This window comes from Ranitomeya imitator, chromosome 6 (assembly GCF_032444005.1).
Source record: "Ranitomeya imitator isolate aRanImi1 chromosome 6, aRanImi1.pri, whole genome shotgun sequence".
In the NCBI taxonomy this organism is placed as follows: domain Eukaryota; kingdom Metazoa; phylum Chordata; class Amphibia; order Anura; family Dendrobatidae; genus Ranitomeya; species Ranitomeya imitator.
This window is the reverse complement of record NC_091287.1, coordinates 426,752,650-426,771,759: the sequence shown is the minus strand read 5'-3', so window position 1 is coordinate 426,771,759 and position 19,110 is coordinate 426,752,650. Positions and strand designations below refer to the sequence as shown.

General features: G+C 42.9%; 1 protein-coding gene across 1 annotated transcript in view; it reads right to left on the bottom strand.

Moving 5' to 3' along the window:
- The window catches only part of LOC138641441 (aquaporin-4-like), a 39,014-nt gene extending 29,199 nt beyond the window's left edge, over window positions 1–9,815 (bottom strand). Inside the window, exon 1 of the mRNA XM_069728960.1 lies at window positions 9,435–9,815. Coding sequence (XP_069585061.1) covers window positions 9,435–9,815 — 381 coding nt within the window. The remainder of the gene's footprint in view (window positions 1–9,434) is intronic.
- Between the last annotated feature and the right edge of the window lie 9,295 nt (window positions 9,816–19,110).

Genomic DNA, 19,110 nt, shown 5'->3' with positions numbered 1-19,110 from the left:
GGTGTTATTTATGAGGCCTGCAGTTCTTTGGATGTTGTTGTGGGGTCTTTTGTAACCTCTTGTATGAGTCATTGCAGTGCTCTTGGGGTCATTTTGGTCTGCCAGCCACTCTTGGGAATGTTTACCACTGTTCCATGTTTTCGGCCATTTGTGGATAATGGCTATCAATGCGGTTTGCTGGAGTCCCAAAGCCTGAGAAATATCTTTACAAACTTTTCCAGACTGATAGACCTCATCAATTTTTTTGTTTTTTATTTGTTCCAGAATTTCTTTGGATTGCGGCATGATGTCTAGCTTTTGAGGATCTTTTGGTATACTTCACTTTGTAAGGCAGGTCCTATTTAAGTCATTTCCTGATTTAGAACAGGTGTCGTAGTTATCAGGCCTGCGCTTGGCTTGGGAATTTGAAATCAGCCTCCCAAAGATGTTATAAACCACAGTTAATTTATGTTTTAAAGGGGGTGGGGGGCAATCACTTTGTGTTTACAGATTTTGGGACCGATTCAGTAAAACTGATATCAATTATTATTTTGATTTTATAATTTGATATTTTGATTTTTTTTTTTCTATATTTCGATGGATCAGAATCTTACAGACACAGGAATACCAAATATGTGGGGGGGAGGGTTTATTTCTTTATTTTTAAAGGCGAAGAAAATAGAATTTCTTTATTTTCATTGTCTACTTACTTTTCCTGTTTTTTTTAAGTTCCTGTCAAAGTCTGGGCAGAGTGTCGTCTGAGTGTCATCCAATTCTCTCGCATGAGAGAATCGAAACACAGGTGCAGAGAAAATGGAGAATTTATTTTCTCCATCTTCTCCATTGACATCCGAGCACAGTCCTATGCTTCACACGCACCCATAGACTTGTATGGGTGTGCGTAATCCAAATATCGGAGCCACTCGCAACATTCAGCGATTGTTTTCTCATGCCGAATTGGCATTAGAAAATAATCGTAGATCTGCACTGCCCCATAGTATAACATTCAGACGAGTGCTATCTAATAAAACATTGAATAGCACACAGCTGTGTCATATACTCTTATAATCTAGATCTTACAAGCCGATCATTGCGGTAAACACATCTCTCATCTCCCAGGAAAGATGTGGGTTCTGCTCCTCCATCAAAAACAGGGATTCGACAAATGATGTATTAGTGTCTTACGTTGAGAAGGAGTTAATGGATCTATAATGAAGATTTCTATATTTAATCTGGGGATTCACCTGGACCATATACCTTTGTTTGTTGACTGTTCCATCTCTAATTGCATTTTGACAAATCCTAACGTTGTGAAACATGCACACTGTCTGGATTCTGCACTGTGGAGTGCTGGAGCAGTCGTAACATGATCATTCATATGTGTTATGCATGTTTGCAGAGAAATAGCACTAGCTTCTCTTATTGCCTCTGTCAATGGAACAGGAAAATTTAGGGTAGGTTCATATGAGAGTATAAAAAAATCAGTCATCCAGAAAAGTGGGAAGATGTTTTTTCTCACTTTTCCATGTGCAATTTGTGTGCAGTCGGTATGCAATCCATTTTTAGCAATTTATGCAATCATTTATAAAACCATCTACAGTTTCCTATGCTACAGAATTGTAATGTATGTGTAAAAGTCAGATGGTGTACTGTTGCATCCTTTTTTTTACGCATTTACAGACTTGAATGGTTGAGTCTCATCTGATTAACAGAAGAAACTAGTCCATGTTACAATTTTTTTACACATATATTTGTTCAGTAAAACATATTTCCCCATTGAATAGCATTAGTCCAAGTGCTGTCTGTTTTTTCCATGGTCAGCACTCGGACTGAAAATATGGTTGTGTGAACGAGCCCTAAACAAAACAAAAATAGAACATGAGTGCATGTATGCCAAGTGCATACAAGAGGTGATTTGATGTCATTTTCAGCAGGCAAAAAGAACGTATATTGCACACTGTTGGGATTTGGCAAGATGTAGTCATATACTGCAGAGTGAATGCAGAAATACCTACCTGGTCTCTATCCCCTTTAAAAATTACGAGTAAAGGGGAATAGTTAATCTTTTGGCATGAAGTATGACATATTTATAATATTGCTGTCATGATCCAGTCCGGGGTTTGTTTCTGATTATTCTCTCTCAGGGATGGTCTTCTTTGCTTTGTTTTGGGATCTGTCTGGTTATTTCAGTCTGCTGTTACCTGCAAGCAGTGTTAGCTATAGTTCCTGTCTCTGGCTTGAGCAGCAGACCCCTTATACCCTGATTTGTCCTCTGCCTATTTACCTAAGTCCCATTCCTGTGTTCCCCTGTGACTTTGCTCGTAGTACTCACTCTCAGTGTTGTGACCCCTTGGTATTTTACTCGGCTTGTCCTCTGACCTGTTTGACTGGCTTGCATCTCTGGCTTTCCTGCTCCCGATCGGCTCTGACTTTTTGGCTTGTTTCTGACCACGTGTATTGCTGTGACCTCTGGTATTTCATTTCCTCTCTGTTGCTGACCTGGCTTTTTCTAACTAACATTACATTATAACTGACCAATACATTTGGAGGGGTTTATTCATTTTTTTTCCCTGACTATGGATCCGCTGCACAATCTGGCTGACCAGGTGTCCTGTTTGATGCAGAAGATGCGGGAATTGTCAATGGAAAATAGGGCCCTGGCCAAGTCCCATACTCAATTACAGAAAGAGTTGACAGTGATGGTTAAAACTGTGTAGGGTGCCACCCCCATGTTGTCAGCAGATCTGGCGATTCCTTAGATGTCGCCTTGCACTTTCCCGAACCCTTGGTCAAGCTTCCTGACACCTTTTCTGGTGAGAGGGATAAGTTTCGAACGTTTAGGTAGAGTTGCAAATTGTTGTTTTCACTTAGACCTCGATCCTCTGGGGATGAGAATCAGCGGGTGGGAATAATTATTTCCTTAATCAGGGAGGGTCCCCAATCTTGGAATGACTCTGCACTCAGGTGCCAGGTCCGGAGGGGACTGTCTGATCATTTGAAGGATGATCTGGCTCTCCATCCACCACCTAGTTCTTTAGAGGAGGCTATGATTCAGGCTGTCCAGATGGACTGAAGACTAAGGGAAAGGGGTGTCATGCAGCATGAGGGTCCATTGCTTCCAAGTAACCCTGATGCTATGCCTCAGTCTGAACCCATGGAGGTGGGTGTCACCACCGTCAAGGAAAGGGAGAGGAGAGGACGACGTGATGGGAGACTCTGCTTCTACTATGGTAGTCCAGGACACTGGAAGAAGGACTGTCAGTCCTGTCCTCCGACTCCCAAGGTGCCGGGAAATGCCTAAGTCTGGGTAGCTGTCAAGGAGGTTGCCCAGACTCTCATGTACCTTTGTCGTCGTCTCTTAAATTACTGTTAGACGTAGAACTTTGTGTCAATAACCTTGTTCCTCCCCTTCAGCTTTTGTGGATCGTGGGTCATCTTTGAACTTGATTGACTTTGATTTGGTGGCCAAATGTAAGATAGGGACAGTCAGGTTGGAAACTCCCATGAATATCGTAGCCATTGATAAAACATCCCTCACTAAGAATGTTGTTAAATTTATCTCTGAGGAGTTCATCCTTAAGGTGGTGTCCTGTAATTAAGAACGTATTACAAGTTTTATTGTGGACAATATACCTCCGGGACTGGTCCGATCATTGATTGGGAATCTCGAACATTGTTAATTGGGGTCCTAATTGTTTTAAGGATAGCCTTTTTAATGTGTGTCCCATCCATCAGTCTGGAGGGTATTCAGGAGTACCTGAAGGATTTTGAGGATGTATTCTCTGAAAAGGAGGTTGAGGTTCTACCACCACACTGCCCATTCGATTGTGCTGTTAATCTCGTCCCTGGTGCCAAACTGCCCGAGGCCCATTTATGCAATCTCTCCGTCCCTGAGCGGGTGGCTATGAAGGAGTATATCTCCGATAGTCTTTGTAAAGGACACATTTGCCCTTCTGTCTCCTGTGGTGGCAGGATTCTTTTTTGTGAAGACAAAAGATGGTGGTTTACGCCCATGCCTCGATTTTCGAGAATTAAACAAGATCAGCATGTGGAATACTTACCCCCCCACACACTTATTCCTGATTTGTACAATCAATTGTCCAGGGTCAGGTGGTTCTCTAAGGGTACCGTCACACTATACGATTTACCTACGATCACGACCAGCGATACGACCTGGCCGTAATCGTAGGTAAGTCGTAGTGTGGTCGCTGGGGAGCGGTCACACAGACAGCTCTCCAGCGACCAACGATGCCGAAGTCCCCGGGTAACCAGGGTAAACATCGGGTTACTAAGCGCAGGACCACGCTTAGTAACCCGATGTTTACCCTGGTTACCAGCGTAAAAAAAAACAAACAGCACATACTTACATTCCGGTGTCTGTCCCTTGCCGTCTGCTTCCCGCACTCAGTGACTGCCGGCCATAAAGTGAAAGCACAGCACAGCGGTGACGTCACCGCTCTGCTCTGCTTTCACTTTACGGCCGGCAGTCACTGAGTGCGGGAAGCAGACGGCAAGGGACCTGACGGACACCGGAATGTAAGTATGTGCTGTTTTTTTTTTTTTACATTTACGCTGGTAACCAGGGTAAACATCGGGTTACTAAGCGCGGTCCTGCGCTTAGTAACCCGATGTTTACCCTGGTTACAAGCGAACGCATCGCTAGATCGGTGTCTGATCTAGCGATGACAGCGGGAGATCCAGCGACGAAAGAATGTTCCAAACAATCTGCTACGACGTACGATTCTCAGCAGGATCCCTGATCGCTGCTTCGTGTCAGACACAGCGATATCGTATGGATATCGCTGGAACGTCACGAATCGTACCGTCGTAGCGATCGAAATGGCACTGTGTGACGGTACCCTAAGTTAGATCTCAGGGAAGCATATAATCTCATCTCGGATTTCATTGGGCACATCATGGTGGTGTATCTGATGATATCCTTATACATTCTGCTGATAAAATGAAACATGGGTTATCTTCGTGCTGTCCTCTAGAGGCTCAGGGAGAACTCTCTCTTTGCTAAATTGGAGAAGTGTTCATTTTTTTGCAAGAATTGTCCTTTCTGGGGTTTATTTTGTCTGCTGAGGGGTTTTGCATGGACCCTGGAAAGGTACAAACTATTGTTGATTGGGTGCAATCCAAACATCTCAAGGGTCTTCAGTAGTGATGAGCGAGTATACTCGTTGCTCTGGTTTTCCCGAGCACGCTCGGGTGGTCTCTGAGTATTTGTAAGTGCTCGGAGAATTAGTTTTTGTTGACGTAGCTGCATGATTTACAGCTGCTAGCCAGCCTGAGCACATATGGGGGTTGCCTGGTTGCCAGGGAATCCCCACATGTATTCAAGCTGTATAGCAGCCACAAATCATGCAGCTGCGGCGATGAAAACTAAATCTCTGAGCACTCACAAATGCTTGGAGACCACCCAAACAACGAGTATACTCGCTCATCACTAGTCTTCAGAGATTTTGGGGATTTGCCAATTACTATAGAGAATTCATCAAGGGGTTTTCACAGGTGGTTAAACCGCACACTGATTTAACTCGCAAGGGGGCTGATATCAAAAGTTGGTCAGCTCCAGCTTTAGCGGCATTTTATTCTTTAAAAGATTTCATGTCTGCCCCTGTACTGATTCAGCCTGATCTGTCTAAGCCATTTATCATAGAGGTGGACACCTCGGAGGTGGGAGTGGGGGCAGTGTTGTCTCAAGGGCCCAACATGTTAACCAATTTAAGACCCTGTGCCTTCTTTTCTAAAACGTTTCCCTCTGCGGAAAGGAATTACGATGTAGGTAACTGGGAGTTACTAGCCATTAAATTGGCTTTTGAAGAATGGAGGCATTTTTTGGAGAGGGCTGTCCATCGAATCAGGGTCATCACGGGCCACAAGAACCTGTCTTATATTGAGTTGGCCAATCGTTTAACCCCGAGGGAGGCTAGGTGGTCGCTTTTTTTTCTCGATTTCAGTTTTACATCACTTTTAGGCCTGGATCCAAGAATGTGAAGGTGGATGATGCCTTATCCCGCAGCTTGGATCCAATATCTCCTTCTCAACTTCCTTCCTCCATTCTTCAGCACAGGATGGTTGTGGCTGGAATTTTCTCGGCGTTAGAGCGGGAGATTTAGGAGGCCCAGTCTCTTGCCCCTCCGTCCACGCTGTATAACATAAAAGTTTTTGTGCCTGTCCAGTATCGGTAAAGGGTGCCCCGGGAATTCCATGACTCAGCTCTTAGTGGGCATCCAGAAATCTCAGCCATGCACAAAGCCATCGCTGTTTTGGTGGTCTTCATTGGCTACCGATATCGCTGTATTTGTGTCTTTCTGTGAGACATGTGCCCACGCTAAAACCTTGCCATAGCCAATTCCAGATAAACCTTGGACCCATCTTCCATAGATTTTATCACAGACCTTCCTCCTTCTAATGGTAAAACTGTGGTCTGGGTGGAGGTGGATAGGTTCAGCAAGCACTTTTTGTACCATTGGCATGCCTGCCTAATGTGGAACCTTTGTTGAAACTTTTTATCGAGCATTTTGTGCGATTACATGGTGTGCCTGTGAGTGTGGTCTCTGATAGAGGGGTACAATTTGTATCTAAGTTCTGGATGGATTTTTGTAAAAAGCTGGGTATCAGTTTGACCTTTTCTTAAGCCTATCGTCCAGAGACCAATGGTCAGACAGAGGACCAAGCAATCTTTGGAGCAGATTCTATGGTGCCTTGCCACATCCCGTCAGGATGATTGGTGCTCTTCATTACCATTGGCAGAATTTGCATTTAATAATCATTTTAAATCAGTCCACTGGTACTTCCCCGTTCTTTTGCAATTATGGTTTCTACCTCCATTTTGGTGAATTTTGTCGGCTGGATTCGGGGTGTCCTGGTGCAGATGTTGCAGTTCATCGGTTGGGGGAGGTCTGGGAGGAGGTCCAAAGGGACATTGGGGAGGATCAGGGCAAGTATAATTTTTTTGCTGATAAACGACAATTGGTGGGGCCAGAATTCCAGGTAGGGGATAAGGTATGGTTATCTACTAAGAATATAAGGTTGAGGATTCCTTCTGCTAAGTTGGGTCCCAAGTTTATTGGACCTTTCGAAAAAAAATTTAGGTAGTTAATCCTGTTGCCTTTCGCCTGCCCCCATTGCTGCAGATCCCCAATGTATTCCATAAGGCTCTTTTGAAACCATGGGTATGCTTCTCAGGGGACTCTCCGTCTCATCCACCTCCTGTTTTGGTGGATGATCAGACCGAGTATGAGGTGGAATGGATCGTGGATTCTCAGATGCTCTGCCGTTCACTTCAGTATCTAGTCCTTTGGAAAGGTTACGGTACAGAGGACTGGTCTTGAGTACCGGCTCACTCAGTCCATGCAGATCAGTTGGTCTGGGCCTTTCATGCTCGGTATCCAGGGAAACCTGGGGGTCCGGTGGCCCCCCATTGAGAGGGGGGTACTGTCATGATCCAGTCCGGGGTTTGTTTCTGATTATTCTCTCTCCAGGATGGTCATGCAGGGATTAATCTTTTTTGCCTCGTTTTGGGATCTGCCTGGCTATTTAAGTCAGCTGTTACCTGCAAGCAGTGTCATAGTTCCTGTCTCTGGCTTGAGCAACTGACCCGTTATACCCTGATTTCTCCTCTGCCTGTTTATCTAAGTCCTGTTCCTGTGTTCCCCTGTGACTTCGCTAGTTGTAATACTCGCTCTCCGTGTTGTGACCCCTTGGTATTTGACTTGGCTTATCTTCTGACCTATCTGACTGTCTTGCATCTCTGGCTTTTCTTCTCCCGATCGGATCTGACTTCTTGACTTGCTTCAGACCACATGTATTGCTGTGATCACTGGTACTTCGTTTCTTCTCTGCTGCTAACCTAGCTTTTTCTGACTACTCTTTCACCACCTAGTGGCTTCAGCCTGCCCCTCTGTGATTTCTCTGTGAGTGTACCTGTTTTCCTTCACCTGCACCCCCTGGTGGAGGTTGTGTGCTACTGCGCTGCAGCAGGCATTACAATTGCATTCCTATGTAAAAGTTGCAAAAAAATTGTATATTTTAGGCTGGGCAAAGATGTAGAACAAATACATTTTTATTGCAATAATTTTTAACATAAGAAGTTGCAATCAATGTGACCAAGCAACATTTTGTTGACCAGATTCCCCTCTCTATTTAAACACTGTAAAGTGTATCAATGAACATGCATAAAGAAGCAATTTGACCAAAAAAATGTTGCTTTTGCTTGCAACATTTGATACATTGTTCTCAGGCTTATATTGGGCACAATGGTAGAATTTACACCATCGTTATCATTATGGCTAGGGTTGAGCGAAACGGATCGTTCATTTTCTAAAGTCGCCGACTTTTGGCAAAGTCAGGTTTCATGAAACCCGACCTGATCCCTGTGTGGGGTCGGCCATGCGGTACGCGACTTTCGCGCCAAAGTCGCGTTTCGTATGACGCGCTTGGCGCCATTTTTTCAGCCAATGAAGGAGCGTGGGCAGAGTGATGACATAGGTCTTAGGGGCGTGGACGCCTATCGTCATCTTGTCGCTTGTGCGCTGTAGCGATTTGAAATGTGTAACACCAGCTTTTCTGTTCAGGGACGGAGGGGAGAGAGAGAGAGAGAGAGAGAGAGAGAGAGAGAGAGAGCGAGAGAGAGAAAAAAAAATACCCATTGACTTTGCATTGGGTTTCGTGTTTCGGTCGATCCCCGACTTTTCGCCATAATCGGCCGATTTCACTCGACTCGACTTTAGAGATAGTCGGGTTTCGCAAAACCTGACTCGACCCTAAAAAAGTAAAAGTCGCTCAACCCTAATTATGGCGGAAAAAAATAGGGAGTGATGGAGTTGAAGTGAGTTCAAGATTTGGCTCAAATTACTTCATTTTTGATAACTATAGGCAAATCATTTAATCTATATAATCTGAGGATAACACTGAGGTAAAGTGATTTTGGTGCCAACCATGTCTGAACAGTTTTATATTAAATTTATGGTGCTGATTAATACCATGACTTTGCTTTTGTTAGATTGGTTCTAGTTTGAGTTATTTAATAATAGTTAATTAATTACAGTAGAATTCTGGCTTAAAAAAGTCACTTTTATAGCAATATAAGCCTACAAATTGAAATGCAAAATAATTATATAGGATATTTCATTGCCTAAGACCCTGTTAAAGAGTCAAGACCAAAAGCTATTGCATTTGTTATCACACACAAGTCGCATTGAGGGGAATGCATTATTTTCATTGATGAATAATCTCAAAAACTAGAACCAATTCAGCAAAAGTAATGTGATGTTTTCTAAATCCATTCAAAAAACCTTGGCACCTGAAGAAAAAATCATCAATTGACGATAATTGGATTTGAATATGAAATCTAGGATTTTTTTTTTTTTTTTAAAGAGGAGACTTCAAAAAATACTTGTTCATTATATAAGACATATTTACGTGTAAACTAAACACTACATATTTACCATTGTCACACCTAAGTTTCCAATAAGACTGGGTGGTGTTAATAGATACAGTAGTCCAGCTGCCAGTAATGCACCAAGACATTGAGCGGTGATGTAAAATAATGCCTTGGCAAGTGTTATGTTCCTTGTGCACAGAAGCGCAATAGTTACAGCTGGATTTATATGACCACCACTTATGTGTCCAAAACAGTGCACCATTGTAGCAATGCCAAGTCCAAAGCACAGAGATATTTGTACTATATCTATTTGTTGAGGGTTATCTGTTGTTCCCCAGTTGACTGTTGAACCAAGACCAAGAAAGACAAAAATGAGAGTGGCAACAAATTCTCCAGACACAGCTTTCCAGAATGACTGCGTCCATACACCTTTAAAAGCCACCATATCGATTCTTCAGTGAGATTCCTGGCACATAAAGAAGACTGTTATAAGATCCACCATGCTTGATCTACAATCATTGGCATCTGTTGTCAAGTGGTAAATGTGAAATGAGAATTCAGTTAACATTATTCAATCTCTAAACATTCCAGAGATTTGTCATACACAAAGCATAAGAGTATTTGGTCTAATAATCAATGTAGTAATTGAGAAGGGATTGTTCAAGTAGTGGATAACCCATTTTAGCTTTTCCATACATGGCAAAAAGTCTCAAGAAGAACGCATAATACATAAATGTTGAAAGAAGTAATTGATCAGATGGTTACAAAGTCATTAAACTATTCTCCACAGGCCATGTCTGGGAAACGTATGTGACAAGAATAACAGGTAAATAGTTCCTGTCTGAAACCATAGGATTCATGGCAGTTACCAGTGGATCCACTAGCCCAGAAGAACACCCCAGATACAGATAGACAGCACAGAGGTTGGAAGTGGTCTTTATGCAAGAGACCCTCAATAATAACTTGGAAACATTCAGTTTGCAGAGAGACACATTCCTACTTTTTACTTGGCACTAGTGTTGAGCATTCCGATACTGCAAGTATCGGGTATCGGCCGATATTTGCTGTATCGGAATTCCGATACCGAGTTCCGATATTTTTGTGATATCGGAAATCGGTATCGGAGTGTGCGGTGCGTATGGTTCCCAGGGTCTGGAAGAGAGGAAACTCTCCTTCAGGCCCTGGGATCCATATTAATGTAAAAAATAAAGAATAAAAATAAAAAATATGGCTATACTCACCCCTCCGAAGAACCCTGGCTGTCACCGCTGCAAGTGTCCGCCTCCGTTCCTGAGAATGTAGTGAGTGAAGGACCTTCGATGACGTCGCGGTCAGGTGAGCGGTCACGTGAGCAGTCAGGTGATCAGTCACTTGACCGTGACATCATCAAAGGTCCTTCACTCTGCAATTCTCAGGAACGGAGGCGGACGCTTGCAGCGGTGACAGCCAGGGTCCTTCGGAGGGGTGAGTATAGCCATATTTTTTATTTTTATTCTTTATTTTTTACAATAATATGGATCCCAGGGCCTGAAGGAGAGTTTCCTCTCCTTCAGACCCTGGGAACCATCGAGGATACATTCCGATATTTGTGTTCCATTGACTTGTATTGGTATCGGGTATCGGTATCGGCGAGATCCGATATTTTGCCGGTATCGGCTGATACCATCCGATACCGATACTTTCAAATATCGGATGGTATCACTCAACACTACTTGGCACATAACAATATAAAGGGTGTTGTAGCTACCGTATGTTTCTCGAATGCTTCTGTCCAAATCTCCAAGTTACATATAGACCCTCAGGATTGTCATATTGTTTTGGAAGGCACATTTCCAGATACATCTATTATTTTGTGTAACAGTGATGCCAAAAAAGTGCCCAAATACCCTTCCTGTATACTATTCTTGCCATTATTCAAAATCTATTACCAGCAGCATTGTGCACATATGGGGGTTGCCTGGTTGCCAGGGAATCCCCACATGTATTCAAGCTGTATAGCAGCCACAAATCATGCAGCTGCGGCGATGAAAACTAAATCTCTGAGCACTCACAAATGCTTGGAGACCACCCAAACAACGAGTATACTCGCTCATCACTAGTCTTCAGAGATTTTGGGGATTTGCCAATTACTATAGAGAATTCATCAAGGGGTTTTCACAGGTGGTTAAACCGCACACTGATTTAACTCGCAAGGGGGCTGATATCAAAAGTTGGTCAGCTCCAGCTTTAGCGGCATTTTATTCTTTAAAAGATTTCATGTCTGCCCCTGTACTGATTCAGCCTGATCTGTCTAAGCCATTTATCATAGAGGTGGACACCTCGGAGGTGGGAGTGGGGGCAGTGTTGTCTCAAGGGCCCAACATGTTAACCAATTTAAGACCCTGTGCCTTCTTTTCTAAAACGTTTCCCTCTGCGGAAAGGAATTACGATGTAGGTAACTGGGAGTTACTAGCCATTAAATTGGCTTTTGAAGAATGGAGGCATTTTTTGGAGAGGGCTGTCCATCGAATCAGGGTCATCACGGGCCACAAGAACCTGTCTTATATTGAGTTGGCCAATCGTTTAACCCCGAGGGAGGCTAGGTGGTCGCTTTTTTTTTCTCGATTTCAGTTTTACATCACTTTTAGGCCTGGATCCAAGAATGTGAAGGTGGATGATGCCTTATCCCGCAGCTTGGATCCAATATCTCCTTCTCAACTTCCTTCCTCCATTCTTCAGCACAGGATGGTTGTGGCTGGAATTTCCTCGGCGTTAGAGCGGGAGATTTAGGAGGCCCAGTCTCTTGCCCCTCCGTCCACGCTGTATAACATAAAAGTTTTTGTGCCTGTCCAGTATCGGTAAAGGGTGCCCCGGGAATTCCATGACTCAGCTCTTAGTGGGCATCCAGAAATCTCAGCCATGCACAAAGCCATCGCTGTTTTGGTGGTCTTCATTGGCTACCGATATCGCTGTATTTGTGTCTTTCTGTGAGACATGTGCCCACGCTAAAACCTTGCCATAGCCAATTCCAGATAAACCTTGGACCCATCTTCCATAGATTTTATCACAGACCTTCCTCCTTCTAATGGTAAAACTGTGGTCTGGGTGGAGGTGGATAGGTTCAGCAAGCACTTTTTGTACCATTGGCATGCCTGCCTAATGTGGAACCTTTGTCGAAACTTTTTATCGAGCATTTTGTGCGATTACATGGTGTGCCTGTGAGTGTGGTCTCTGATAGAGGGGTACAATTTGTATCTAAGTTCTGGATGGATTTTTGTAAAAGGCTGGGTATCAGTTTGACCTTTTCTTAAGCCTATCATCCAGAGACCAATGGTCAGACAGAGGACCAAGCAATCTTTGGAGCAGATTCTATGGTGCCTTGCCACATCCCGTCAGGATGATTGGTGCTCTTCATTACCATTGGCAGAATTTGCATTTAATAATCATTTTAAATCAGTCCACTGGTACTTCCCCGTTCTTTTGCAATTATGGTTTCCACCTCCATTTTGGTGAATTTTGTCGGCTGGATTCGGGGTGTCCTGGTGCAGATGTTGCAGTTCATCGGTTGGGGGAGGTCTGGGAGGAGGTCCAAAGGGACATTGGGGAGGATCAGGGCAAGTATAATTTTTTTGCTGATAAACGACAATTGGTGGGGCCAGAATTCCAGGTAGGGGATAAGGTATGGTTATCTACTAAGAATATAAGGTTGAGGATTCCTTCTGCTAAGTTGGGTCCCAAGTTTATTGGACCTTTCGAAAAAAAATTTAGGTAGTTAATCCTGTTGCCTTTCGCCTGCCCCCATTGCTGCAGATCCCCAATGTATTCCATAAGGCTCTTTTGAAACCATGGGTATGCTTCTCAGGGGACTCTCCGTCTCATCCACCTCCTGTTTTGGTGGATGATCAGACCGAGTATGAGGTGGAATGGATCGTGGATTCTCAGATGCTCTGCCGTTCACTTCAGTATCTAGTCCTTTGGAAAGGTTATGGTACAGAGGACTGGTCTTGAGTACCGGCTCACTCAGTCCATGCAGATCAGTTGGTCTGGGCCTTTCATGCTCGGTATCCAGGGAAACCTGGGGGTCCGGTGGCCCCCCATTGAGAGGGGGGAACTGTCATGATCCAGTCCGGGGTTTGTTTCTGATTATTCTCTCTCCAGGATGGTCATGCAGGGATTAATCTTTTTTGCCTCGTTTTGGGATCTGTCTGGCTATTTAAGTCAGCTGTTACCTGCAAGCAGTGTCATAGTTCCTGTCTCTGACTTGAGCAACTGACCCGTTATACCCTGATTTCTCCTCTGCCTGTTTATCTAAGTCCTGTTCCTGTGTTCCCCTGTGACTTCGCTAGTTGTAATACTCGCTCTCCGTGTTGTGACCCCTTGGTATTTGACTTGGCTTATCTTCTGACCTATCTGACTGTCTTGCATCTCTGGCTTTTCTTCTCCCGATCGGATCTGACTTCTTGACTTGCTTCAGACCACATGTATTGCTGTGATCACTGGTACTTCGTTTCTTCTCTGCTGCTAACCTAGCTTTTTCTGACTACTCTTTCACCACCTAGTGGCTTCAGCCTGCCCCTCTGTGATTTCTCTGTGAGTGTACCTGTTTTCCTTCACCTGCACCCCCTGGTGGAGGTTGTGTGCTACTGCGCTGCAGCAGGCATTACAATTGCATTCCTATGTAAAAGTTGCAAAAAAATTGTATATTTTAGGCTGGGCAAAGATGTAGAACAAATACATTTTTATTGCAATAATTTTTAACATAAGAAGTTGCAATCAATGTGACCAAACAACATTTTGTTGACCAGATTCCCCTCTCTATTTAAACACTGTAAAGTGTATCAATGAACATGCATAAAGAAGCAATTTGACCAAAAAAATGTTGCTTTTGCTTGCAACATTTGATACATTGTTCTCAGGCTTATATTGGGCACAATGGTAGAATTTACACCATCGTTATCATTATGGCTAGGGTTGAGCGAAACGGATCGTTCATTTTCTAAAGTCGCCGACTTTTGGCAAAGACGGGTTTCATGAAACCCGACCTGATCCCTGTGTGGGGTCGGCCATGCGGTACGCGACTTTCGCGCCAAAGTCGCGTTTCGTATGACGCACTTGGCGCCATTTTTTCAGCCAATGAAGGAGCGTGGGCAGAGTGATGACATAGGTCTTAGGGGCGTGGACGCCTATCGTCATCTTGTCGCTTGTGCGCTGTAGCGATTTGAAATGTGTAACACCAGCTTTTCTGTTCAGGGACGGAGGGGAGAGCGAGAGAGAGAGAGAGAGCGAGAGAGAGAAAAAGAAATACCCATTGACTTTGCATTGGGTTTCGTGTTTCGGTCAATCCCCGACTTTTCGCCATAATCGGCCGATTTCACTCGACTCGACTTTAGAGATAGTCGGGTTTCGCAAAACCTGACTCGACCCTAAAAAAGTAAAAGTCGCTCAACCCTAATTATGGCGGAAAAAAATAGGGAGTGATGGAGTTGAAGTGAGTTCAAGATTTGGCTCAAATTACTTCATTTTTGATAACTATAGGCAAATCATTTAATCTATATAATCTGAGGATAACACTGAGGTAAAGTGATTTTGGTGCCAACCATGTCTGAACAGTTTTATATTAAATTTATGGTGCTGATTAATACCATGACTTTGCTTTTGTTAGATTGGTTCTAGTTTGAGTTATTTAATAATAGTTAATTAATTACAGTAGAATTCTGGCTTAAAAAAGTCACTTTTATAGCAATATAAGCCTACAAATTGAAATGCAAAATAATTATATAGGATATTTCATTGCCTAAGACCCTGTTAAAGAGTCAAGACCAAAAGCTATTGCATTTGTTATCACACACAAGTCGCATTGAGGGGAATGCATTATTTTCATTGATGAATAATCTCAAAAACTAGAACCAATTCAGCAAAAGTAATGTGATGTTTTCTAAATCCATTCAAAAAACCTTGGCACCTGAAGAAAAAATCATCAATTGACGATAATTGGATTTGAATATGAAATCTAGGATTTTTTTTTTTTTTTTAAAGAGGAGACTTCAAAAAATACTTGTTCATTATATAAGACATATTTACGTGTAAACTAAACACTACATATTTACCATTGTCACACCTAAGTTTCCAATAAGACTGGGTGGTGTTAAAAGATACAGTAGTCCAGCTGCCAGTAATGCACCAAGACATTGAGCGGTGATGTAAAATAATGCCTTGGCAAGTGTTATGTTCCTTGTGCACAGAAGCGCAATAGTTACAGCTGGATTTATATGACCACCACTTATGTGTCCAAAACAGTGCACCATTGTAGCAATGCCAAGTCCAAAGCACAGAGATATTTGTACTATATCTATTTGTTGAGGGTTATCTGTTGTTCCCCAGTTGACTGTTGAACCAAGACCAAGAAAGACAAAAATGAGAGTGGCAACAAATTCTCCAGACACAGCTTTCCAGAATGACTGCGTCCATACACCTTTAAAAGCCACCATATCGATTCTTCAGTGAGATTCCTGGCACATAAAGAAGACTGTTATAAGATCCACCATGCTTGATCTACAATCATTGGCATCTGTTGTCAAGTGGTAAATGTGAAATGAGAATTCAGTTAACATTATTCAATCTCTAAACATTCCAGAGATTTGTCATACACAAAGCATAAGAGTATTTGGTCTAATAATCAATGTAGTAATTGAGAAGGGATTGTTCAAGTAGTGGATAACCCATTTTAGCTTTTCCATACATGGCAAAAAGTCTCAAGAAGAACGCATAATACATAAATGTTGAAAGAAGTAATTGATCAGATGGTTACAAAGTCATTAAACTATTCTCCACAGGCCATGTCTGGGAAACGTATGTGACAAGAATAACAGGTAAATAGTTCCTGTCTGAAACCATAGGATTCATGGCAGTTACCAGTGGATCCACTAGCCCAGAAGAACACCCCAGATACAGATAGACAGCACAGAGGTTGGAAGTGGTCTTTATGCAAGAGACCCTCAATAATAACTTGAAAACATTCAGTTTGCAGAGAGACACATTCCTACTTTTTACTTGGCACTAGTGTTGAGCATTCCGATACTGCAAGTATCGGGTATCGGCCGATATTTGCTGTTTTGGAATTCCAATACCGAGTTCCGATATTTTTGTGATATCGGAAATCGGTATCGGAGTGTGCGGTGCGTATGGTTCCCAGGGTCTGGAAGAGAGGAAACTCTCCTTCAGGCCCTGGGATCCATATTAATGTAAAAAATAAAGAATAAAAATAAAAAATATGGCTATACTCACCCCTCCGAAGAACCCTGGCTGTCACCGCTGCAAGTGTCCGCCTCCGTTCCTGAGAATGTAGTGAGTGAAGGACCTTCGATGACGTCGCGGTCAGGTGAGCGGTCACGTGAGCAGTCAGGTGATCAGTCACTTGACCGTGACATCATCAAAGGTCCTTCACTCTGCAATTCTCAGGAACGGAGGCGGACGCTTGCAGCGGTGACAGCCAGGGTCCTTCGGAGGGGTGAGTATAGCCATATTTTTTATTTTTATTCTTTATTTTTTACAATAATATGGATCCCAGGGCCTGAAGGAGAGTTTCCTCTCCTTCAGACCCTGGGAACCATCGAGGATACATTCCGATATTTGTGTCCCATTGACTTGTATTGGTATCGGGTATCGGTATCGGCGAGATCCGATATTTTGCCGGTATCGGCTGATACCATCCGATACCGATACTTTCAAATATCGGATGGTATCACTCAACACTACTTGGCACATAACAATATAAAGGGTGTTGTAGCTACCGTATGTTTCTCGAATGCTTCTGTCCAAATCTCCAAGTTACATATAGACCCTCAGGATTGTCATATTGTTTTGGAAGGCACATTTCCAGATACATCTATTATTTTGTGTAACAGTGATGCCAAAAAAGTGCCCAAATACCCTTCCTGTATACTATTCTTGCCATTATTCAAAATCTATTACCATCAGCATTGTGGTTTGGTGGTGATTTAAAGCTTCCTTTTCTGAAGTTATGGATATGCTCTCATTGAAGGAGGGTTTCCCCCTGCCTTTTCCAACTCCAAACCCTGCCCTGCTGGTCTAAGGGTATCAGGCACTGGCTGTATGAGAAAAATATGTCACATTCCACTTGTGAACCAAGCCACACTGGTGAATAGTTGAGAAAGGCTGCCCCTTGCCTGTTCTTCCCATCTGGTCTCCTAAGTGACAGGTCTCTCCCTGTGTGCATGTATAGGGAAAGACTTGTCAGACATTGGTTGAGGGGAGAAACCACCAGTGACCAGCCTTTTTGACTAATCAACTGTGTGACTTGATTCACAGAAGCTTTTAATGTAGCGTTTCAGAGTTAAACATATCTGGCTGATCTCTCCGTGGATTGGGCAGCATGTGTCAGCTGTCAGCTTCCCTTTAATGACCAAAATAAAGATTTGAAAATATTATTTTTCACAATGTCTTGATAAGCCTTGGTAAATTTCACACCACCATTACTATCTTAGGCTGCCGTCACACTATCAATATTTGGTCAGTATTTTACATCAGTATATGTAAGCCAAAACCAGGAGTAGAACAATTAGAGAAAAAGTATAATAGAAACATATGCACCACTTCTGTATTTATCACCCACTCCTGGTTTTAGCTACAAATACTGATGTAAAATTCTGACCAAATACTGCTAGTGTGACGGCAGCCTCACAAGCAACCCCCCCACGAATATGGTGCAGCTTCAGTGATATAACCCTTTGCAAGCTATTTTGGCTATACTTTCAAATTAGAAACATTCTCAAAAGCCTCAAAATAGAAAAAGTTTTTGTGAGCAGATGTGAAGTGTTCAATATTTCTGCCTTGCAGATAGCAATGAACCAGAAAATGCCATCTTATCATTCAATTGTCCAGATCTGGACATAAAATACTTTGGAAAGTTGCCCGGATATACCCCACTTCTATATAATATTTGAAAACCATTAAAAGATCTTTGTCCAACCTTCCTGTCTCACGGGTAGGCAGGAAAAATGTACTTGACACCTACGCACTCCCCAAATTTCTCTATGTGTTGCAGACTGTTCCACTCCAGCTCCTCCAATTTTCAAAACTTTTTGAAGAACAACAAACTTCCATACTTTGCCTATTCTCAGATCAATGATACTACAGATAACCTCTGCTGGTTATGTGTGGTTATCAAGTAAGTCCCCTACATACATTTAGAATGGCATCTTCTAGAGATGAAGAACCTCTTAGATTTGTAGTCTCCAGTCACTCCATCTATTAAACAACAATTAGTAGGGAGTTAGGGACATTACAAGAGGTATTCTATTAGTATGGCAATTGATTCAAGATAAATTTATGTCAAATCTCTAAATCAAAATCTTACCTTACTGCAAAACTGTTTTTCTATCACCATTACAGAGCTTTAGACAATCCTTGTGAATGTATCCCCAATTGGCTCCAAAATGACCTGGTCCCCTCCCCTCAATTGCTCTCTAGGGCTGTTAATAGAATTGGTGCAAATTGATTTGCAGGACCCTGTCCATCAACCATCAGGAGACTTCTAAGAACTTCCCCTTACATGAAGGAATCCATGCTCTATTTTTGATTAGCAGGCCCGATGCTATTTCACATATGAGACACACCAGGCCGGCTAATCAAAAGATGTGCAGTGGATGCCATCAAGTAAGTGATTCAAAGGGTTCCTATCCAGCGACACAGATTACTAACGTAAAGTACACCAGGTTATCAATGTGCTTGGAAAACCAAAC